The 21,160-nt window shown below is 27.0% G+C and overlaps 15 protein-coding genes across 15 annotated transcripts in view, besides 34 other annotated features; 10 read left to right on the forward strand and 5 right to left on the reverse strand.

Moving 5' to 3' along the window:
• EDI_246050 (uncharacterized protein) overlaps nt 1-62 on the forward strand; it is a gene marked incomplete at both ends in the record, with an annotated part of 1,030 nt that extends 968 nt beyond the window's left edge. Inside the window, one exon of the mRNA XM_001736669.1 lies at nt 17-62. Within this exon, the coding sequence (XP_001736721.1) occupies nt 17-62 (46 nt within the window). The remainder of the gene's footprint in view (nt 1-16) is intronic.
• A 78-nt stretch (nt 63-140) lies between these two features.
• On the reverse strand, nt 141-2,372 carry EDI_246160 (mucin-1 precursor, putative; the record flags this gene model as incomplete). Its single annotated transcript, XM_001736670.1, has 1 exon — nt 141-2,372. One exon carries the CDS (start codon nt 2,370-2,372, stop codon nt 141-143), a length of 2,232 nt encoding a protein of 743 aa, XP_001736722.1.
• A 214-nt stretch (nt 2,373-2,586) lies between these two features.
• Nucleotides 2,587-2,623: a sequence feature (AT_rich).
• A 44-nt stretch (nt 2,624-2,667) lies between these two features.
• EDI_246170 (uncharacterized protein) lies at nt 2,668-3,039 on the forward strand (the record flags this gene model as incomplete). The annotated part of the gene is made up of 1 exon (XM_001736671.1): nt 2,668-3,039. The coding sequence occupies one exon, from the start codon at nt 2,668-2,670 to the stop codon at nt 3,037-3,039; it is 372 nt and encodes a 123-aa protein (XP_001736723.1).
• Nucleotides 3,040-3,168: 129 nt separating this feature from the next.
• Nucleotides 3,169-4,455, forward strand: EDI_246180 (uncharacterized protein; the record flags this gene model as incomplete). Its single annotated transcript, XM_001736672.1, has 1 exon — nt 3,169-4,455. One exon carries the CDS (start codon nt 3,169-3,171, stop codon nt 4,453-4,455), a length of 1,287 nt encoding a protein of 428 aa, XP_001736724.1.
• Nucleotides 4,456-4,544: 89 nt separating this feature from the next.
• EDI_246190 (uncharacterized protein) lies at nt 4,545-4,970 on the reverse strand (the record flags this gene model as incomplete). The annotated part of the gene is made up of 1 exon (XM_001736673.1): nt 4,545-4,970. One exon carries the CDS (start codon nt 4,968-4,970, stop codon nt 4,545-4,547), a length of 426 nt encoding a protein of 141 aa, XP_001736725.1.
• A 229-nt stretch (nt 4,971-5,199) lies between these two features.
• Nucleotides 5,200-5,232: a sequence feature (AT_rich).
• A 392-nt stretch (nt 5,233-5,624) lies between these two features.
• Nucleotides 5,625-5,661: a sequence feature (AT_rich).
• A 49-nt stretch (nt 5,662-5,710) lies between these two features.
• Nucleotides 5,711-5,737: a sequence feature (AT_rich).
• A 66-nt stretch (nt 5,738-5,803) lies between these two features.
• Nucleotides 5,804-5,833: a sequence feature (AT_rich).
• Nucleotides 5,834-5,907: 74 nt separating this feature from the next.
• Nucleotides 5,908-5,951: a sequence feature (AT_rich).
• A 347-nt stretch (nt 5,952-6,298) lies between these two features.
• Nucleotides 6,299-6,319: a sequence feature (AT_rich).
• Nucleotides 6,320-6,348: 29 nt separating this feature from the next.
• Nucleotides 6,349-6,514: a sequence feature (AT_rich).
• Nucleotides 6,515-6,829: 315 nt separating this feature from the next.
• Nucleotides 6,830-8,663, forward strand: EDI_246200 (uncharacterized protein; the record flags this gene model as incomplete). Its single annotated transcript, XM_001736674.1, has 2 exons — nt 6,830-7,190; nt 7,276-8,663. 2 exons carry the CDS (start codon nt 6,830-6,832, stop codon nt 8,661-8,663), a joined length of 1,749 nt encoding a protein of 582 aa, XP_001736726.1.
• Nucleotide 8,664: 1 nt separating this feature from the next.
• Nucleotides 8,665-8,751: a sequence feature (AT_rich).
• A 728-nt stretch (nt 8,752-9,479) lies between these two features.
• Nucleotides 9,480-9,560: a microsatellite.
• A 71-nt stretch (nt 9,561-9,631) lies between these two features.
• Nucleotides 9,632-9,668: a sequence feature (AT_rich).
• A 182-nt stretch (nt 9,669-9,850) lies between these two features.
• Nucleotides 9,851-9,921: a sequence feature (AT_rich).
• A 53-nt stretch (nt 9,922-9,974) lies between these two features.
• Nucleotides 9,975-10,011: a microsatellite.
• Nucleotides 10,012-10,276: 265 nt separating this feature from the next.
• Nucleotides 10,277-10,323: a sequence feature (AT_rich).
• Nucleotides 10,324-10,370: 47 nt separating this feature from the next.
• Nucleotides 10,371-11,016, reverse strand: EDI_246210 (protein tyrosine phosphatase type IVA protein, putative; the record flags this gene model as incomplete). The annotated part of the gene is made up of 2 exons (XM_001736675.1): nt 10,371-10,533; nt 10,592-11,016. The coding sequence occupies 2 exons, from the start codon at nt 11,014-11,016 to the stop codon at nt 10,371-10,373; spliced, it is 588 nt and encodes a 195-aa protein (XP_001736727.1).
• Nucleotides 10,741-10,767: a sequence feature (AT_rich).
• Nucleotides 11,015-11,059: a sequence feature (AT_rich).
• A 93-nt stretch (nt 11,060-11,152) lies between these two features.
• EDI_246220 (heat shock protein 70 (HSP70)-interacting protein, putative) lies at nt 11,153-11,812 on the forward strand (the record flags this gene model as incomplete). The annotated part of the gene is made up of 1 exon (XM_001736676.1): nt 11,153-11,812. One exon carries the CDS (start codon nt 11,153-11,155, stop codon nt 11,810-11,812), a length of 660 nt encoding a protein of 219 aa, XP_001736728.1.
• Nucleotides 11,813-11,902: 90 nt separating this feature from the next.
• Nucleotides 11,903-12,912, forward strand: EDI_246230 (uncharacterized protein; the record flags this gene model as incomplete). Its single annotated transcript, XM_001736677.1, has 2 exons — nt 11,903-12,758; nt 12,818-12,912. The coding sequence occupies 2 exons, from the start codon at nt 11,903-11,905 to the stop codon at nt 12,910-12,912; spliced, it is 951 nt and encodes a 316-aa protein (XP_001736729.1).
• Nucleotides 12,157-12,178: a sequence feature (AT_rich).
• Nucleotides 12,657-12,684: a sequence feature (AT_rich).
• Nucleotides 12,779-12,813: a sequence feature (AT_rich).
• Nucleotides 12,913-12,993: 81 nt separating the features above from the next.
• Nucleotides 12,994-13,052: a sequence feature (AT_rich).
• A 35-nt stretch (nt 13,053-13,087) lies between these two features.
• Nucleotides 13,088-13,708, forward strand: EDI_246240 (40S ribosomal protein S5, putative; the record flags this gene model as incomplete). Its single annotated transcript, XM_001736678.1, has 1 exon — nt 13,088-13,708. One exon carries the CDS (start codon nt 13,088-13,090, stop codon nt 13,706-13,708), a length of 621 nt encoding a protein of 206 aa, XP_001736730.1.
• Nucleotides 13,705-13,727: a sequence feature (AT_rich).
• A 13-nt stretch (nt 13,728-13,740) lies between these two features.
• Nucleotides 13,741-13,800: a microsatellite.
• Nucleotides 13,801-13,804: 4 nt separating this feature from the next.
• Nucleotides 13,805-13,830: a sequence feature (AT_rich).
• A 15-nt stretch (nt 13,831-13,845) lies between these two features.
• On the forward strand, nt 13,846-14,508 carry EDI_246250 (uncharacterized protein; the record flags this gene model as incomplete). The annotated part of the gene is made up of 1 exon (XM_001736679.1): nt 13,846-14,508. One exon carries the CDS (start codon nt 13,846-13,848, stop codon nt 14,506-14,508), a length of 663 nt encoding a protein of 220 aa, XP_001736731.1.
• Nucleotides 14,054-14,081: a sequence feature (AT_rich).
• Nucleotides 14,509-14,603: 95 nt separating the features above from the next.
• Nucleotides 14,604-15,337, forward strand: EDI_246260 (nep1, putative; the record flags this gene model as incomplete). The annotated part of the gene is made up of 2 exons (XM_001736680.1): nt 14,604-14,810; nt 14,861-15,337. 2 exons carry the CDS (start codon nt 14,604-14,606, stop codon nt 15,335-15,337), a joined length of 684 nt encoding a protein of 227 aa, XP_001736732.1.
• Nucleotides 14,816-14,855: a sequence feature (AT_rich).
• Nucleotides 15,338-15,349: 12 nt separating the features above from the next.
• Nucleotides 15,350-15,430: a sequence feature (AT_rich).
• A 52-nt stretch (nt 15,431-15,482) lies between these two features.
• Nucleotides 15,483-15,561: a sequence feature (AT_rich).
• Nucleotides 15,562-15,655: 94 nt separating this feature from the next.
• Nucleotides 15,656-15,706: a microsatellite.
• Nucleotides 15,707-15,854: 148 nt separating this feature from the next.
• Nucleotides 15,855-15,888: a sequence feature (AT_rich).
• Nucleotides 15,889-16,169: 281 nt separating this feature from the next.
• Nucleotides 16,170-16,266: a sequence feature (AT_rich).
• A 618-nt stretch (nt 16,267-16,884) lies between these two features.
• Nucleotides 16,885-17,382, forward strand: EDI_246270 (DNA-directed RNA polymerase I subunit RPA12, putative; the record flags this gene model as incomplete). Its single annotated transcript, XM_001736681.1, has 2 exons — nt 16,885-17,014; nt 17,144-17,382. 2 exons carry the CDS (start codon nt 16,885-16,887, stop codon nt 17,380-17,382), a joined length of 369 nt encoding a protein of 122 aa, XP_001736733.1.
• A 181-nt stretch (nt 17,383-17,563) lies between these two features.
• Nucleotides 17,564-17,597: a sequence feature (AT_rich).
• A 209-nt stretch (nt 17,598-17,806) lies between these two features.
• Nucleotides 17,807-18,015: a sequence feature (AT_rich).
• A 6-nt stretch (nt 18,016-18,021) lies between these two features.
• Nucleotides 18,022-19,173, reverse strand: EDI_246280 (serine/threonine protein kinase nrc-2, putative; the record flags this gene model as incomplete). Its single annotated transcript, XM_001736682.1, has 1 exon — nt 18,022-19,173. One exon carries the CDS (start codon nt 19,171-19,173, stop codon nt 18,022-18,024), a length of 1,152 nt encoding a protein of 383 aa, XP_001736734.1.
• A 54-nt stretch (nt 19,174-19,227) lies between these two features.
• Nucleotides 19,228-19,290: a microsatellite.
• A 144-nt stretch (nt 19,291-19,434) lies between these two features.
• Nucleotides 19,435-19,480: a sequence feature (AT_rich).
• Nucleotides 19,481-19,613: 133 nt separating this feature from the next.
• Nucleotides 19,614-21,080, reverse strand: EDI_246290 (importin subunit alpha-2, putative; the record flags this gene model as incomplete). The annotated part of the gene is made up of 1 exon (XM_001736683.1): nt 19,614-21,080. The coding sequence occupies one exon, from the start codon at nt 21,078-21,080 to the stop codon at nt 19,614-19,616; it is 1,467 nt and encodes a 488-aa protein (XP_001736735.1).
• Between the last annotated feature and the right edge of the window lie 80 nt (nt 21,081-21,160).

Below are 21,160 nucleotides of genomic sequence, written 5' to 3' on the forward strand. Positions count from 1 at the left end.
TTGATTTCAGTTATAGTTATGATAAAGAAGGAAGTAATAAGTTATGGAATATTTGTGCTTAATAACTAATTAAATCTCTTGTTTTGAAATTAACATTTTTAATAAATATCAATTAAGTTGATACTAATAGATGGAAACAATTACTTGTTTTCATCATTATTATTTTGTTTATTAAACCAAGTTGTTTGGTCAAGCCAGACACATGGGTTATATTGGTAAGGACCTTCTTGTTCTCCTTGACACCAAGTTCCTGGGGCACATGGTCTGAATCCTTTGAATGTTGTTGCACATTCATAATATTGTTTATTATGAACTCCATCAATAACACAGAAAAGACCATCTTGAGTACATTGGAACTCTCCAGAACTTGACTTTTCTTCAGAACTGATACATGTATCATCTGAGCATGGTATTTCTTCAGATGATTTCTTTTCACTTGAACTCTTATCTGAACATGAATGTTCTGGGCATGAATGATCTTCAGATGATTTTCCTGTAGATGAGGTAGTTGGTTCTTCAGATGATTTTCCTGTAGATGAGGTAGTTGGTTCTTCAGATGATTTTCCAGAAGATGAGGTAGTTGGTTCTTCAGATGATTTCTTTTCACTTGAACTATTATCTGGATTTGAATGATCTTCAGATGATATACCAACTGATGGAGTGATTGGTTCTTCAGATGATTTTCCAGTTGAACTTTTATCTGAATTTGAGTGTTCTTCAGATGATTTTCCAGAAGATGAGGTAGTTGGTTCTTCAGATGATTTCTTTTCACTTGAACTATTATCTGGATTTGAATGATCTTCAGATGATATGCCAGTTGATGGGGTAGTTGGTTCTTCAGATGATTTTCCAGTTGAACTTTTATCTGAATTTGAGTGTTCTTCAGATGATTTTCCAGAAGATGAGGTAGTTGGTTCTTCAGATGATTTCTTTTCACTTGAACTATTATCTGGATTTGAATGATCTTCAGATGATATACCAACTGATGGAGTGATTGGTTCTTCAGATGATTTTCCAGTTGAACTTTTATCTGAGTATGAATGGTCTGAGTATGAATGGTCTGAGTATGAATGATCTTCAGATGATTTCTTTTCACTTGAACTCTTATCTGAATATGAGTGGTCTGAATAAGAATGATCTGAGTATGAATGATCTTCAGATGATATACCAACTGATGGAGTGATTGGTTCTTCAGATGATTTTCCAGTTGAGCTTTTATCTGGATTTGAATGATCTTCAGATGATTTTCCTGTAGATGGAGTGGTTGGTTCTTCAGATGATTTCTTTTCACTTGAACTCTTATCTGAACATGAATGGTCTGGACATGAATAATCTTCAGATGATATACCAATTGATGGGGTGGTTGGTTCTTCAGATGATTTCTTTTCACTTGAACTATGATCTGAACATGAATGGTCTGGACATGAATGGTCTGGACATGAATGGTCTGGACATGAATGGTCTGGACATGAATGGTCTGGACATGAATGGTCTGGACATGAATGATCTGGACATGAATGATCTGGGCATGAATGATCTGGGCATGAATGTTCTTCAGATGATACTCCAGTAGATGGAGTGGTTGGTTCTTCAGATGATTTCTTTTCACTTGAACTCTTATCTGAACATGAATGATCTGGGCATGAATGGTCTGAGTATGACTGATCTGATGATATTCCGGTTGAACTTTTATCTGTACATGAATGGTCTGATGATGGGCATACACTTGAACCCACTGGTTCAGATGATGATTGAGTACTTGAACTCACTGGTTCAGATGATGATTGAGTACTTGAACTCACTGGTTCAGACGATGATTGGTATGAACTTTCTGATTCAGATGATGATTGAGTACTTGAACTTTCTGATTCAGATGATGATTGAGTACTTGAACTCACTGGTTCAGATGATGATTTTGTACTTGAACTAATAGGAACTTCATCAACAACACATGGATTGAAAGTATATGGATTATTATCTGGGCCATTACAATGAGTTCCAAGAGCACAATGCCTAAATCCATTAAAATCTGGAGAACATTCATAATAATCACGATCATGGATTCCATCAATAACACAGTAGAATCCATCAGCTTTACATTCGAATTCAGATTTAAGAACATCAACTGGGAGAACATCCATTACTTCTTCTTTTACAACTTCACATGGGATTACGTTTGTGTGATGAGCATTACTAATACATTTAGTATTTCTAGGACAGGTTCTTATTCCTTCATAAAATTCATTGCACTCAAAATACTTATCATGTTTGATACCATCAAATACACAATGATATCCTTTTTTCTTACAACCAGTTGGGTACAATGCAAGAGTAAGTTCTAACAAACACAATGCTACTATAAGTTGTTTCATTTGAATGAAAAGAAGAGTTCTGAAACATCCTTTTATACTTCTAATGATAACAAAATCCCGAAAAAGAATCTAATCAAAAATTCAATCTCCTAAAAAGACACTGTGAATAATATCTCTTTAGAGATTACTCCTAATAGTCAAAATAACTTTAGCTGTATCGATTGAAAGATTTTGACAAAGTCTTAGGAGATAGATTTTCTTTTGTATTTTTGTCTTTAATAAAAAATTTTAACATAAAACTATTTTATTAAGAATCTATTTTTAAGAACTTAAAAAAAGATATTTTGAGAAAGGGATGGAAATAAAAGTAAGTACACTCACTAACGAAATAAAAGAATTTCAAAAACACCCAAATGAAGAGGTTAAATGGAGGCTCATTAAAAGAATTTCTCAACAAAAAAATCGGAATGTTTTACTTAACATTGCTGTTGGTCCATTACATAAGCAAAAAGAACTTGAAAAACAACGACTTGTGGAAGAGATTCGACACAGGTTATCAAACCCTGCTGTAAAAGGATGTGCAATAATCAATTCTGAGTGTCAAAAAACGAAAAAAAACGAACAAGATCTATATGAGATGCTGTGTGAATTAGAAGAACGAGTTGATAAAATCCAGACATCATTAAAACAAAAAGAGACAAATCTAGAACATAATAAAGTAGAATAAGACAATAAGTAGTAAACAAATAAGTGATTGACTAACCATTATTTTAAAAATGAAAAGCAATAACTCTTTTCTTTTGACTTTAAATAAAAAATAGAAAAAGAACTCGAAAACAAAGTAATTACAAGAAGAATGAGTAATGATGATTTTCTCAAAAGTATTACTAAAGATTTGAATGAATTAGAAACTATTGTTGATGGACAAGAAGAACCAACTAGTACTAATCAACAGAATAGTAACTATTCAATGGACAATATATTATCAGAGATAGACAATTTAAAGGGATTAGATTTTGAAGATGGAGAAAGTGAATTTTTTAACATCACAAAAGAAAGTTTAGCAAAGGATAGAAAGAATGAATTATCAATGAACGATCTAGTAAATGTTGGAAGTGACTTTACTATTATTCAACCAGGGGATGGTAAATTTATTGATGACTTAACTCCAACCCCACAAGACCGTTCAGAAGATATTTGTAATAATGAAAATAATAAAACCAATGATAAAAAAGAATATATCACCTCTTCATCACTAAAAACCAACACTTTAAACATTATCGATGAGTCAAAAGAAAAACAGCTAGAAACAATATGGAAATTACTAGAAGAAACTGATCAACCATTTAAGAAAGACTTTATTTATATTTCTGATATTCCTATTGAACCTCCACATCAAGAACCACAAGAAAGTGTTTTAAATAAAATTAATACAAACATTACAAATAGTTTTACTTCATTATGGAATACACTTCAATCTTGGAAGCCAATAGAAAAAGAACAATCAAAGTCTGAACAAATAATTATTGAAACAGATGAAAAAGAACAAAACCAATTAAAAACAGAGGCAATAAACGACCCATTACTAAAAGAGATACCTCCTCAAAACATTATTGAAAAAGAAACTTCTTTAAAAACAATTAGTGGAAAGAAGTTCCAACCACCAATAAAACCACATGAAATTACACCATATGAAAAAGAATTAACAGCACAAGGATACATCTACATTTTAAACATTACTCAACTCATTGAATTGGTGACTCATCCATTTAATTTTCCAGGGTTGATTCTCCATGATATTATTTTAAGATTTATCCCAGAACAAAACGAATTTTTCTTAACCAAAGGCTCTAAATCTGATTTTGATATCCTTCCTAATTCTTTCTCAAAACCAACTCTTGTTCAAGTTTTTGCTTTGTCTAAAAACTTTTATGTAGTTTATATTGCAATATATGATGAATACTATTTAACACCAAATAGTCCAATAGTTATACCTAATGCCCAAGTTAGGTATGTAACCTATTGTGAATTAAGCAAGTTGACATCCATCACAACTCAATTTGATTCAATTACATCTTATTTATCTAATGTAGATAAAAAAATGGGTGATAGTATTTTAAGTTGGGCAAAAAGTTGGTTCTAATTGAAATTTTTATTATTATATTCATTTCTGGTGAATGAAAAAGGTTGGATAAATTACTCAATAAATAAACACTCAACTTCGTTCAAGCATTAATGTCTTCTATCTCGTGATCGTTCACGAGATCTATCGTGAAGTCGTTCATGACTTCTACTACGACTTCGGTGACTTCTGTTTCTTCTATGCGAATGTCTTCTGCTATGTGAACTATGTCGTCTTCTATCTGAACTATCTCTTCTCCTACTCCTTGAACGGCTTCTTTCATGATAATTTGGTGGTTGGTAGAATAATGGAGGTACTTCTCTATAAGTAGGAATGTGATAAACACAAGGAAATTGTGTAGATGAAGGGGGTGGTATTTCTACAGGTTTGCCATAGTTATAAATATAATTTTGTGGTTCAGCATATTTTGATGTAATTATTGAAGAATTTGAAATTGGTCTCTCACTACCCCTTGTGGAATATGGATCATAAGGGGTTGAGTAAGTGCTAGTGTACTGGATAGGATTATCAGACATAACTATAAATAAATGATTTTATAGATTTAAGTTTTCTCATTTTTCTTTTTTATTTTGTTATATAAAACAGTGGTTAACTGTAATTTTATCTTTAAGTTCTTTTATAAAGTTTCTTATTTTATTTTTTATTCAGTTTCAAAGAATTTAACTTTTTTATTTACTTCAGTTTTGAATAAACTTCTTTATATTTTTCTTCTTTTTAGTATTGTTTTCATACACACTTCTTTGGTTTATATTAAATTTATATTTTATATCAATAAATCTTTTCATATTTCTAATCTCCTTAATTCCCTTTTCAATAAAAATCAGAAAAACAATTTTCATTTATCGAATTAGTTTATTATTTGTGCTTCACTTTATTTGCATTATAACAACTGTTATTTTTATACTTCTTATTCAATAACTGTCTTACTATGATGTGCTAATAACGTATTGTCAATTTGAGAAATTCTAAACAGATTACTGACTCATTGACTACAACTGTTTTAGTTCCTTTCTTAGTAGTTTTTAAATACAAAATTTGTTAGAGAAGAAAACTCCTATTACAACAATACTTAAACCATCCTTAAATCTTTTAACTCATCTTTTTCATAAAATCAACTTTATATTTAAACACTTATAAATGTTTATTACATCAGGCTTATTTAGTAGTTCAAAATTATACAATAATTAATATCAAAATAATAATTTACGGACATACCTTTATTATATCAAAAATATAACTCTTTGTTTTAATCAACTATTTTATTAAAAATATAATTTTATATCAATAGTTGGTTAATCCAAAAACTCTTCTTATCTTTTCTCTAAGAAAATTGATACCTTGTTATTTCTTTAATAATAATAAAAATTTCAATTTTTTTCTCTTATAAAGATTTATTCTTCTATTTCTTTATTCTTATATTATTCACCTAATTTGTGTTATTGATAAAAGTTCTTATTTAGTTTATTAGTATTATTTAAATAGTAATATTTTTTAATCTGTGTTATTGTAAGATGATTTGTTTCAAGTTAAATTAAGGTATTCATTATATCAATGTTTTATCTTTTGTGTTTCCTTCAATGATATACATATAAAAAACTTATATTTCTTTTTTTTGTAATAATGTTCTTAGTGTATGTAAAAGATTATAGCTATAAAGTTATGAAACATTTATTTCATAGTCAGTAAATACATTTGTAGTAATTCTATTTTAAGTAATTTGTTCTTTAGTGTTTGAGTGTAAAATGAGTAATATTTCATCAATTTATGTTTTATTAAAGAATCTTTAAATTTGTTGTTTTGAAATTTCTTTTTTAATTAAGTTGCAATTCGTATATTTTACTCCTTATAATATTTTTAATAATTTCTTTGTATCATTAATGTTCTTGTATACTGTTTTTAAATATATATAACCCATAAATTAATATTATTATAATATATACCATAATTATTATTTTGTTTGTTATTGTTTATTATTACAGAACATAATATTTATAAGAAGATAGTTTTTTTCATAAGAATTAATTTGAACTATTTGTAAAATAATAAAAATTAATTTTTTCTAATCATTAAACTAACCTTAAAGAATATTCCAAAATAATTAACAATTAAATAGGCAATAAATTCATCTTTAGTTTTCTTCAGTTATTCAATGATATTTTATACCAAAAACAATACAATAAAATCTTCCAACTATTATACCAAATTTCAGACAATTTAGTTAAAAATAAAATGAGGTAAGTGTGTCACAGTTAAGTGTATTTGAGAAAATTTTATTTTGGTTGTAATCTTTAGATATTAAAATCTTGAGTTAAGTCGAATAAGAAAAAGAACTAAAACTAAAAAGTTAAAAATCTCAGAAAAAAATATTAAAAACATGAAGAAACAAAGCATTAAAGTTACCAAAGAAACTTCAAGAATCTTATTACAAAATCAGCCAATTCTCTCTAACATTGAAAAGACACTTCAATTAGAACCCCAAAGTTTAAAGTTTGTTCAAAAACAATTTATATGTTATGAACCTGATCCAAAAAAATTAAAAGATGTAATTCCTTTACTAAAAATTGAATTAAATAAATATATTGGATTTAATGCTAAATTTCAATTAGAGGGGGAAACTACAGTACAGTCACTGCTCAGTCATTTGTTAAGCCTTAGATTTCGTTTCCCTTCAACATCTGATTTACGTTTTGTTCTTCTATCAGAAAATAAACGTCAGTGTGAATTCTATATTTACGGTTTGTTAAAAGTTTAAATACTCAATACGTATTGTGTTAAAATAAGAGACAAAAAAAAAGAAAATCAAATATTTAGTTGTTTTAGGCACAAAACCAAATTCTATAGAAAAAATTAAACATATGATTGGAAAAGAATCACCAGTTATTTTCGAAGAGTATCAACGGTTTCATCTCATTCCTTCCTTAGTTCATAAAAATTATTATCAGTTATTTAATCTCGTGGACCAATTGAATTTAACAACAATTCCTCAAGACTTTGAAGAAGGAGTCATTCCATCTGTATATGGAACTAAAGGTTATATGAAAGAATTTAAAAAACAAGTAGATAAAATAGAAGTTGCAATGGTAGAAGTAATTAAAATAAAAACAAAAACAACAATAGGGATGATAGAAAAGAATTATTTTGATGATAAATTTGATGATATGGTATCTAAAACAATGAGAACACCTCCAGGTTATTGGTGTGTTTTCACTCAAAATGGAAAAACAATGCAGTGTGAATTGCATGTGGAAAAACAATTTGCTCAACACATTTTTATTAGTCTTACTGGATTTTTTGATGGAATCAAAAAATTAAAAATTAAATCAAATCTTAATGGAGACGATGTATTGATTTATAATAAATATTTTACTACTTTCCCAGCTCCTATGAATTGTTATTTTGAAAAAGTAAAGACAGCAAAAACTAACCGTTATGATATTATTGCTATAATCACAATTAACAAAGACATCAATCCAACTGTAACAGATGACTGGGAAAAAAAAATTAATGAATACGTAGAACACATTAAGTTTAAAACTGACGATGAACAACCTCCAAAACCTCTTGGCTCTGAAAAAAGCAAAATACGAAAAAGTGTTGTTTTAGTTCAACCACCTATTTTACAAAATAAAGCCCCAATAAAAACATCTGGTTTAAAAGAAGAAAGTCAGTTATGTACTGAACAAAAGTCCCACGACCAACAACCATTAACTCAATCCCAACCTTCTGTTATACAACAAACTACTATATCAAAGCCAAAAGAAGAAACCCAACAAGACAAGAAAGAAGAACACTTTGAAATATCTACAATGGAAACTCCAAAAGTTAATTCTGATTCAAAAACCTTAGCTTCTTTATGTGAACAAGGAAATATAAATCAGTTTATTCCTCGAAGACCAGCAATGGCTAACCAAAATAGAAAACCCCCATCACGAAATTTACTTGAAAAACATAAAAAAATGAGAGTTGAGACTAATGCTAAAGATGAAAAATCATCTACTTCATATAAACTCAACAATAATGAAAAAAAAGAAACAAAAACAGTACCTAAAATACCTGTTGGAGGAGGGGCTGTTCCTGTTGTTAGCTTAGCTGATTTACAAAAGAAAACATTAAAAACAAACAAAGGAGTTCCATCAAAAAGTAAATTAAATTCATCAAAACAAGAAAATGAACTTGAAAAAGTATTAAAAGCACACCAACACAAATAACAAAATTTTTTTTAACATATTAAAAATTAGAGTTACTGATTAATTTATTATTAAAATTTTAAATATTATAAATCTTATTTCAATAATACATTCTTTCCTTTATCTCTACTAGTTAAAAAATAAATATTCTTAATTACTGAAAATCATTAAAATAATAATGAGTTATCTTAACAATTTAATTACTTTATTGACTACCTCACTTTTAATTTATTAGTAGACTTATCCTCTCTCTAGATGTCTGTACTTAAAAGTACTTTTAAAAACATTATTCTCTTTGTTAATTTCGTCCTAAATATTCAACCATTTAACAGCTGTAATAAGATAATATTATTGTTTATAAAACCTTTTATAACTCCTTAATTATTATTGTTGTTCTTATAAACATATAATGAACTGGATTATTACTAACTATTAACTATTTAACATTATAAAATATTATTGTTTATTTTCATCCCTTCAATTATTAATACTTATCTTTTATAACATCTCTATACATAAATATTACTTTTTCTTTTCTTCTATTTATTTTTTATTTAAAAGACTTCTTTTATCCATTGTTAATGCCTAATTTTTTATTGTTTTATGTACAAGGTTCTTTTTTCTATACTCAGACACTTCTGCCATACTCTTTCTTCTCCTTAGTGCCATCTTTTATTTAATCTTATTCCAATCTCAAATTCTGTCACATTATTTCTTATTATTGTTTGTTTAGTACAATAACTCTGTCAATAGCACTTTGTCGTTTTATTGAGGTGTCTTTAACTTTATTTTCTTTTTACCGTTATTCCTTTGGTATTCTTATAAAACATTTTTAATAATAAGAATAAAAAAAATAAAGAAGAATAAATAATATAATATAAACACAAAATAAAAATTCAAGTATTTGAATAAAATAAACAATATATATGTTTCATTTTCTTATTTTATTAATCGTTTCATTAATCTCTAAATCTACAATACCAATAAACAATATATATTATTACTTATTTATTTTATTATTTATATCTGCATTTAATTCTTTTTCATATTAAAATAAATACAGTAAAGCTTCATTGATACTTTATTTATTTTTATAAAGGAGTAATTTAAATACATTCACCACTGATAAGAAGAGAGTACTCAAATAATTCTTTGATTATTCAAGATAACTAAACGAACCACCATAGGCTTTTTGAAAAACTGAATAGAATAAATTAATCATAAAATTCAAACAAACAAAATTTAAATAAAGAAAATTAAAAACAAAAATAATTAATTTCTTTCTTTATACTTTGTTATAGAGATTGAATCTTTTCATAAAATAATTATATTATAATAATAAAAATAATAATAAAATATAAAAAAAAAACTCTTAACAATAAAACCTAAAAACAAACTGATAAAAATCAGTATCATTTAATGGGAAAGGTCCACGGAGGTTTAACAAGAGCTGGTAAAGTCAGAAATCAAACTAAGAAACCAGAAAAAGTAGATACTGGAAAGAAAAAATTCCCATCAGGAAGAGCTTATCTTAGATACCTTTATAGTAAAAGAATGGTTATGTTAAACGGTGATAACAAGAAGTATAAGTTTAATCCACAAAGAATTAATTAAAATGATACTTGGATAATCTGTTATTATTTTTATATTTTATTTAGTTAAAAAAAACATAATATAAAATCCTACTAGAAATGATAAAAAGTTAATTGAATTATACACCAAAATGTGTTACGCAATATTACACATTCTCTTTTCTTGTGGAACATAGGACTGAATAAATCGAGATTGGAGCACATTAATTGCTCCACTCCTTTTTCGTCTAACTAATTTCATTGCGTCAGTATTTTCCATTCCTAATTCAATTAAAGCAATTGCGACCAATGTTGGTGCCCTAAGAATAAGTGAGTCTTATACAAGGCAATGCCTATAAAAATACAGAAAAAACAAACCTTCCAATACCTGAAAGACAATGAACACCTAATGTAATGCCAAGAGGATTTTGGTCGTTAGGAAAAATGGCATGGACGATTCTCATAAAGTCTGAAATAATACGTGATGAAGGACACCCCTCATCTTGATAAACCAATTCATGAATAGCAATTTTATTATTTATTAATTTTTTTTTGTCATAAGAAGGATGACAACATCGAACAACATCAGTTACATTATATCTCTTTAGCTCTGAAATATAATTGTCAACATTGTCATCTGTCGGTGAATCAAAAATTAAGAATTTAAGTCCATTATATTCAACTAATGATGCAGGATTACTTAATTTTGATACATGAATTGTTTGAAAAGGTATTTCAGTTTGTGTGTTTCTATTTGTTTGATTGAAAGAAGATTGTTTTTCAGTCCCGGCAATAATAGACATTAATAATATCTTTTTTAAGTTTTTTAATTTTATTTTTTAATTTGAACATAATAAATGTTACATAGTTAGTGTTCTATTCATAACTCATTTTCTTTATGTTTTGGTAATCAACCAAAAAACAATCTTAAAAATTAAAATGAATACAACTTCTATTGCTGAAAAAGAAAAACAAATAGGAAACGAATTATATCAAAAAAGAAAATTTGAAGAAGCTATTCTTCATTATAATATTGCGATAGAAAATGAGCCAGAAAACCATATTTATTATTCAAATAAAAGTGCATGTTTAGTTATGATTAAAAAGTTTCAAGAGGCTTTAACGTCGATTCAAAAATGTCTTGAAATTAAACCAGATTTTACAAAAGGAATCATTAGGTTAGCCACAATTTATGAGGAATTAAAACAACCACAAGAAGCGATCAATTCTTATCAACACGTTCTTCAAATAGAACCAAATAATGAAATTGCTTTTCAGAAACTTGATGAATTACTTCGAGACGAAAAGAAAGTGGGTGAATGGTATAAAAGGGCTACAGAAATAAATAACCCTTTTGAAGAAGATAAGAATGAATTACTTACCAATATAAATGAACTCAGTGATAACAAAAATTGGGAAAGAGTCATTTGTTTAAAAGATGAAATTGAAAATGAACTTGATGCCATCAAAAAAGCAAAGGAATTATTACTCTTAGCAAAAGCAATGAAAGAACTTAAAATGGAATATAGAAGTGTATTAAAACGAAGTATTGAATTATATCCCTTTGAAGAAACTCTATCATTATTACAAAGTGCATAATTAAGTTATTTTTTCAGTTTTAGAAATTCGTAACAAAAAACTTAACTCAATAGAGAACTAAATTACCTTTAAATTTAAAAAAGTAAAATAATGGAACCAATTGAAGTACTTGCATATTCTGTTGATGAAGAAGGAAAAACAGTTGGACTAGGAACGTCATATGGGTTTGTCGTGTATGGTTTTGAAAAAAAAGACCCATACGTTAGATTTAAAAAAATTTTAGGTCATGGAATTGGATTAATTAGTGTATACAAATCAAGTAACATTGTTGCTTATGTTAGAGGTGGAAAAGATCCCTATTCTAAGTTAAATGATGTAGAAGTATGGGATGATAGAACTTCTTCAATTATATTTAAAAAAAAATTTGAATCAGATATTTGTGGTATCTCATTAAAAAAGAATTTCTTTATCATTGCATTAAAAAATGTAACTTATGTATATAGATTAAGTACTGGTTTTTGTTCTACAATCCTCACTTCACCAAATTTAGATGGAATATTTGCTTATTATGAAAAAACTGAACTTCTTCTTACTCTGAGTGAAGAATCTGGATGTATTAACATGTACTATCTTAAAAGTGGATCACCTGAAATTGAAACAATTCAGACTAATATTAAATGTTTTAAATATCCAATTAGCAATATTACTATTGACCCAAGTGGAAAATTTGCAGTTGTTTTTTGCATAAAAGCACAACACTTTCATTTTATTGATTTACAAACAAAACAAATATATTACAAAATATCTAACCAAGGTACAACAATTAAAAAACAGCCATTTATATTATTATCCCCTGCAATTCTTGTTGCAGTAACAGATAGTTGTGCTACTTTCTATGACATTCTTAAAAACAAAAAAAATAAATTTTATATGATGAAACTTGATAAAGTACCTCCAGCCCTTGCATTCCTCACAACTTGGCAACAAGGTGGACCAAAATTACATAGTTTGTTTCTTCTATTTGTCTTAATTTTTAAATTTTTTATTTATCATTTTTTTTAGTAGTTGATAAATATGGAAAGGTTAATGTCTATGAAGTACTAGTTAATCCAGATCTTGAAGTGTCAACAACCAACATTCTTACAAAAGCTTTATTATAATAATCATTTGTTTCATCTTTTCACTTTTCATAAGAACTTTTAAACATAAACATGAAACATAGATTTATAAGATTAAATCAGATAAAAAATAATTTAATTAATAAAAAATTATTATAAATAAATAAAATAAAAGTAAAAAACCCTTTCAAAACAAAAAAAGATTGAATAGTTCACGATGGCTGAAGCTGTAGCCCAACCAGTTGAAACTGTTGCACCAACTTTTGCACCAAAACTTTTCAATAAATGGAGTTATGACGTTACCGTTAGTGATATTTCACTCAAAGAACTTCTTGCAATTAATAGTAAACTTAAGTATCAAGTCTTCCTTCCACATACCGCTGGAAGATATCAAATTAAACCATTCAGAAAGATTCAATGTCCAATTGTTGAAAGATTAGTTTGTTGTATGATGCAACATGGAAAGAACTCAGGAAAGAAACTCCTTGCCATGAGAGTTGTTGAAGAGGCATTTGAAATTATTCACTTATTAACTGAAAAGAATCCAATTCAAGTATTAGTTGATGCTATTATTAATGCATCTCCAAGAGAAGATTCAACTCGTGTTGGAACAGGAGGAAATGCTAAGAGACAAGCTGTTGATGTTTCACCATTAAGAAGAATTAATCAAGCTCTTTATTTAATGACTATGGGATGCAGAAATGCTGCATTCAGAAACTCTAAAACTCTTGCTGAATGTCTTGCTGATGAAATTGTCAATGCATCTAAATCTAACACTGCTTCATTTGCCATTAAGAAGAAGGAAGATATGGAACGTGTCGCTAAATCTAACAGATAAATTTTTAAAATTAATAAATGGTTGTTGAAGAATTATTTTTTGTTATTTTTATAGTTGTTTTTAAATTTCATTTTTATTTTGTTATTTCAATTAAACTATTTTTTAAATAATTATTAATTAATCTATCTCATCATAAGATGGAAAATTATATTATTGAATATCTAATGAGAGAAGTTGATGATATAAAAGAGTTAAATCCCATTCAAACAATAAAAAGAGAACATAAAATAGCAAAAACAATGATGAAAGAAAGAAGAAAAAATAGGTTAGAATGTTGTAAAGCTGGGAATAATGGATTATTAGTTTTTGGTTATTGTACTTGTAAAGATACTGAGTTATTAGTTCTTTATAATAAAACAATAATTAAATTAAAGATTCCTATTGGACTTGGAGAATTTTCTCGGTTTGTCCAAATAAAAGAACGAGGAACTCTTACTATTGAATTAAGAAAAAAAGATATTTTGGTTGTTGGAATCCAAAAAGTTTGCTTAGAACGATATTGGGGAATATCCTTTGCTAATTGGGTTTCTAGAAGAATAGAGATTCATTTTGCTAATAGGGTACTAGAAGATTGTTGGATTTCTTTATGGTTACGGTCAATTGATAATGAGTTATTATTTATTAAGAAAAAAAGAGTAATGGTCGGTGTTAAAGTTTATTGTTTTGATGGTAAAGCTTTAAAGAAAGGGATGTACTGTCTTCGTCTTCATGTTAAACAGTCTTTTGAAACTGAATTGGTTAAAGAAATTTATATCAATTCACCATATATTTCTTCATATGATGTTGTTGTTAATAATTAATTTTTTGTGTTATATATAACCATAAAGAATTAAAAAATAAAAAAGGGTTTTTTAAATAAAAAGTTTTAAGAAAGAAAGGAAAATATTATTCAATTATGACAACAAGAGTCAATATCCCAAAAGAAAGAAATGACAAGTTAGAATGGAAACGTCTTATTGTTGTTTTAGAAAATGCTCCAATTGAACCTGTTAAAGTTGGTGCTGTTTATAAATTAGCATCAACTGATTCTCCAAATACATTAAAAGATTTACAAAAAAGAGGAAAAGATACTACAATATATCGTCCTGATATTCTTCATTATGTTTGTTATTAATTAAATAACATTTTTATTTAATATTCTAATAATGTTAGACATTATTAACATTACTTGACAGTCCATTAAATAAAGCTGGTATGTTACAAATATTTATTAGAACATATAATAACACCCTGATTGAAGTCAATCCACAACTTCGTATTCCACGAACATATAAAAGATTTGCTGGACTAATGGTTCAATTGCTTCATAAATTATCAATTCATGCAGCTGATGGACCTGATAAGTTACTTTCTGTTGTAAAAAATCCTGTCACTCAATACTTTCCACCAGGTGCTAAGGTTTTTGGATTGTCTTATGCATCAGAAAAATTAGTTAATATTAACCAAAGTGTTGCAGAAGCAGTTAAGGATGATAATTGTGCTGTTTTTGTTATTGGAGCTTTTGCTCACGGACACATTAATGTTGAATATACTGACATTACTCTATCAATTTCAAATTATCCATTATCAGCTGCTTGTGTTGCTGGTAAAGTTTGTTCTGCATTTGAGAATTTATGGGGTGTTCTTTGATTAATTTATCTCTATATTTTTTTAGTTTAATAAATGTTTTTTTTTTTGTTTTAAGAAATCAATAGATAGATTTTTTTAAATATTTTAAATTTTGTTAATCATTCTTAGATTCTAGAACACATCATCAAAACTAAAAATATATTCCAAAAATATAATAAACAACAAATAATTAAACTAAAAATTATTCCATTTTATTTATTATTAAAGCATTAATAAAAATAATAGAGTAGATACGATAATGATAGAATAAATATCGTTAGTATAAGTATAAATGAAAGAAGGAATTATTGGTTATATTTTTATTTTTAGAAGATATTATTTATTATATTTTATTTTATTTAATTTTAAATTATCTTAATTTATTTTGTTATGAAATATTATTATATCGTTTCAGTTATTACATTCTTTATTTCTTTTTACCTGTTGTAGAATGGTTCAAATAAATTCTTTAATATTTTCATTTATACTTGATAATATAATTATTTCTTCTTGATAGGAAAAGGATTATTTAAATCCCATATTATTTATACAAAATATTAAATTTATTAATAGTTTGGTAGGTCTACTAAAAAGGTTATACAAATTCTGATTAAAAATAAAAACTGGACTATTTGAAGGCATAGTATATACAACCTTTTTTCTTTAGATGAACTAATCAAAAAATAAGTGTACAGATAATCTGAATATAGTGAAGAACATAGATTAGATTTCTAAATTTAATGAAGATATAAAAACATATTAAAACCAAGTAATGAAGAGATAGAACATTATTTAATATAAATAGTGGGTTTGTAACTTAGTAGTATTGAGAAGAACTTATCCTCAAAAGCAGATTAATAAAAAGAAAATATTTTTGAATGTATTTTACTACATTATAAATTTTATTAAAATAACTAAACAATAAACAAATAAAATAAATTATTTTTTAACAACACCACAAAAATGAACACCTATCTGATTAATTACATTGACCCATGTTATTAAAAGCTCAGATAAGTAAATTTCAGAAATAATAATTAGTTTTATTTTCTTATTTATAGGTATCGTATAGGGGTTGTATTGTAAAAACAAACTGGTGTGAGATGGTTATTAATTAAAACTACCTAATGACATTATTTGGTATTGTATACAATTTATTTTTATTATGATTTTTTAGTGATGTTGAATTGTTCTAAACAATAAAAATAAAATTCTTACACAATAAGGTTTTTTTGTTTTACCACCCCTTTGCATTATTGTATTATTTTGGTTTTGTGTGTCCCAGAATTTAACATGACTTAATACCAGTCCTTAAAACAAGAAATAGGCACCAGGCATAATAAACTGATTGGAGGTGGATTGAATTAATTATCTACTCAATATACATTTCTTCTTTGGGACATTACATTTGATTAATTTGACTTCTTGCCGAATAATGTTAAAGATATATTCTTCGTTTGTTGGGATAGTAAGGTCGTTGATTTTTAATTCAGTGGTGTTTGTTAGATTTTCCATTTGTTGAAACAATACCCTGATCTAAAAAAGATTTTAGGTTTTTTCATTTTTCAATGTCTAATTGGAAAGAAGTAATTGGAACAATTCCATCTAGTTTTTGTCCACGTTGTGGTGCATATCTTATTCTTTCAGATAGTGGAGATATTGTGTGTGATGTGTGTCATTTTGTTATAAGTGCAGATCGTTTGTTATTATCTACATTTTTCCAAATAAATACACAACTGAAATGAGTAAGTTGCATTGAAAGGAGATGCTTGTTATTCTTATTGTTAAAATGGTAAAGAAAGAATTAGACATTTACATAAATTATAGAATTCAAATACAACCCAATTGAAACAACTTCTTCAATATTTGAGATGAGTAATAAAAAACGTATTGATTCAAAAATTAAAGAAATTTTACCAACAGGTGCTATTGTATATGAAAAGTGTCCTAATTGTGGAAATGAAACAATGCATTATCACTCTGCACAAGTTAGATCTGTGGATGAAGGTCAAACTGTTTATTATGAATGTCCTAATTGTGGTCATCAAGAAACTGTTAATACATAATTTGATAAAGAAAGTTTTGATTGACTGATTATTTTGTTTTTTTCGTTTTATCATTTTAATTATAATAAGATTCTATCTTATCATATTAAAACAATACTTCTTTTTCTTATTTTACTTCATTACTTCTAATGGAAACACCACCATCTATTCAAGAAACTTCTTGTCTTTATCAAGTTTGTTGAATTATATATATAAAAAATTATAACTTAATTAAAGTAGTCAGACTATGTTCCTACTTTATTAGATATTGAGTACTCTGTGTCAGGTCATATTGGTTATCCTAATAATGAGTATGATGACTGGATTCCTTTTGACAAAAATGCATTTCAACATTCAATATCATACCCATACAAACAAATCCAACCTATTCAAAAATAAAAGAAAACATTTTTAAAATTATTCAAGATACAACCATAACATATCCAAATAATATTTAATACATATTCATTTAATCAATTTCTTTAAACAATTTTGATTATTTAATTTTTAGTAGAAGTTAAACAAATAATAATTATATTTTTGTGTATTGTTCAAAAAGATAAAATTTTTAGTAGTGTTGTTTAATAACAAAAAATTAAAACATAAAGAAATTTAGTAAATTTATAATTAAAATATAAAAAAAAATAATTAATTCAGAAATTACTTTGGAAGGGTATCACCAAGAATGATCTGAGCTGGTGCTTTGTCTTGAGGTTGTTGAATAACTAATGTTGGTTGGGTATTCTTAGCAAGTTCTTCTAATTTTTCAATTTCACCATCGTCCTTTAAGTCGTTAAAGTGATGTGTATCTTCTGGACCATTAACTTCAGGGATAATAGGAGGTGGAATATTTCTAATTAATTGGAACTTAACACTCCTAAAGAACTTATGTGATTTAATTTCTTCAGCACCTTTTTTTGTACCTAAACGGCGTTCAGGGTCAGTTACAAGTAATTTTTTAATTAAATCACGAGCACTTGAAGAAACTGGATAAGTCCAATTTTTTGGGAAAAGGACTTCACCATCAAGAATTTGAGAAAAGACTTGATCTCTATTTCTTGAAAAGAATGGTGTTCTTCCATAAAGAATTTCATACATAAATATACCAAATGTCCACCAGTCAACTGACCCTGAATGGCCATAACCAACAATAACTTCAGGTGCTAAATATTCTGCAGTTCCAACAAAAGAATTTGTGATAAAAGATGGTTCTTTTTTAAATTGTTCTTTGACATTAAGAAGAGCTTGAGACATAGTAGATCCTTTAGAAGGGCCAGTCTTACTCAAATCGAAATCAGATAACATGATATGGCCATTTCCATTTAACAATACATTTTCAGGTTTTAAATCTCTATATATAATACCATTTAAATGTAAATATTCTAAGGCCAATAAAACTTCAGCCAAATAAAATTTTGCAGTTTCTTCTTGGAGACATCTGTGTGGAGTTTCTTTTAATGTATGATAAAAGTCACCTCCAGAACAATAATCCATAATGAAATAGAAACACGTTTCAGTGGCAAAAGACCAGTATAGATGAACAATAAATGGATGTCTGGTCGTTAAAAGAATTTCTCTTTCTGTTGTAACACGGTTAGTTTTGTTTCTTTCTTCCATTTGTTTTTTAATAAGTATTTTCATTGCAAAGTAATGATTTGTTCCTTTCAACTGAACAAGATATACTCGTCCAACATTTCCCATTCCAATTAATTTTACTTTTCTGAAACTATCTACAGTAACGTTTTGAGGTAAATCGGATTGACTTTGACATACTGCATCACTAGCAATTGATTGTTCTAGATTTGTTGCCATTCCTTGAGATATTAGTTCTCGATCTCATTCTTTTCATTTTGTATTTTTTTCCCTTTTTATTCTTCTCTATTTTTTTTATTTTTATTTTTTTTGATTTCATTTTTTTTATTTTATTTTTATGTTCCTATCCTTCTCTTTCTTTATCTTAGCAATTTTTATATTCATTTCTTTTAACTCTTTTAGTTTTAAGCTAATTTTCTAATTACTTTTCAATCGTTTATTGTTTTCTTTTCTTTTGATATTCAAAGGGTTAAAGTATAGTTTATTTTAATAATTAATAAATATTATTTTTTAATATTTAAATTTAGATAGAATAAGAGAGGTCTTTAGATTATTGATTCTCAATAGTTATTTCATCAAATGAATAATTAAGAAACATTTTTCAGAGTTTCATTTTATTTTTTCTTTAAAAATAAAAACGTTATGAATAACAAAAAAGATTAATAAGCAGATTCCATATCTAAACTAGATTCAGACTCTGTGTCTAGGAAGAACCTCAGTACTACAGCAGCCATTTTTGATGTTTCTGGGTCGTGGTGATTAATATAAACTTCAACACAACGTTTAGTTCCTGCTTCAACTAACTTTTCTACATAAACATTTTCACCCGTCTGTGCAAGTGAAGCACCAACACAACAAATTTTAATTAAAGAAGATAAATATAATTGTACTAATCTATCATCTCTATTATCAAAATCTGCAAAGATATAAAATAATTGATCCATTTGACAAAGGAAAAATACTTCTTGATCGTCTGCCATTACAAGAATATTAATTAACATCCATTTAATATTATTTTTTGATTCATCACTGAGAACTATATACTTTTGAATGAGCATTGGTACTATTCCATTATTTATTAAGAGTTTTTTAAACGATTCAGAAACAACAAGATTTGAAGCAATAAATGTACATTGTTTTAAAATACTATCTTTTGTTTGTGGACTTGCAATAATTGACTTAATATATGAAAAAATATCATGTTTAATAAAATGGTTGAAATAACGCTCATCTTCATAAGAATAAGCCTCGAGTATTTTAAGTATAGGTGTAATGATTAAAGTATTCTTTTTTCTTAATAATTTGAATAATAACTCAAATACATGAGAATCTACTAATAAATTAAATTGTTGTAAATTTCTTGATATTGTATATATTCCCCAACAACTGTCAGCAATTGCAGATTCACTTGACTCTTTTTCAAGTAATTGTATTGGTATTATATTACGAATAAAATCAATGTTATATTGTTTTGAAACAGAACGACATATATTACAAAAACACCACGCATAAGAATTTTGTAGTGCTACACTTGTCATTGGTTGTTGATTAATTCCTGTCATTATTTCTATAAATCCCATTTGAAATACAATTGTTGTAAGCTCTTTTGATTCAATAATTAAATTTGAAAAGAATGACAAAACCATTGAAACAATTTCCGAATTTGAATCTTTTAAATAATATCCCATAATTGTTAATATTCCTCCAGTAATTAATGGATTAAGTAATCCTTCAGATAATGCAGAAATATTAGTAAATATATGAATTGAATATTTTATTTCTGGAAATGTTAAATTAGTTTGTTGTAATAATGGACGTAGTGTCATTGTTACGTCCATAATTTTATCTACAGTGATTGTATCATTTTTCCAATTTCGAGTTAAGTAGCATAGTTCTTTCAATACTTGAATTTTAAGCTCTTGATTTTCATTTTTGATCCCTTCATTTAGTGATAAAAGTAGTTGTTCTATTGGTCGAGGTGATTTGATTGGATTATTCTCCCCAAGATCAATTACTCTCTTTTCATTTTGAAATTTCTTTCTTCGTTCTGTCCTCAATGATGAAATTTGTAACAGACGTGTTTTAACTTGTTCATCAAGGGACTTATTATCTCTTCCTGTATTCATACTATTTTCTTATTCAGTTTTTTTTTTCTCCTTTTTTCTTTCCTATTTACGCAGTTTTTTTTTTTTCCAGGTATAAGATA

The sequence above is a fragment of the Entamoeba dispar genome, genomic scaffold (assembly GCF_000209125.1).
Source record: "Entamoeba dispar SAW760 scf_1105229460015 genomic scaffold, whole genome shotgun sequence".
Taxonomy (NCBI): domain Eukaryota; phylum Evosea; order Mastigamoebida; family Endamoebidae; genus Entamoeba; species Entamoeba dispar.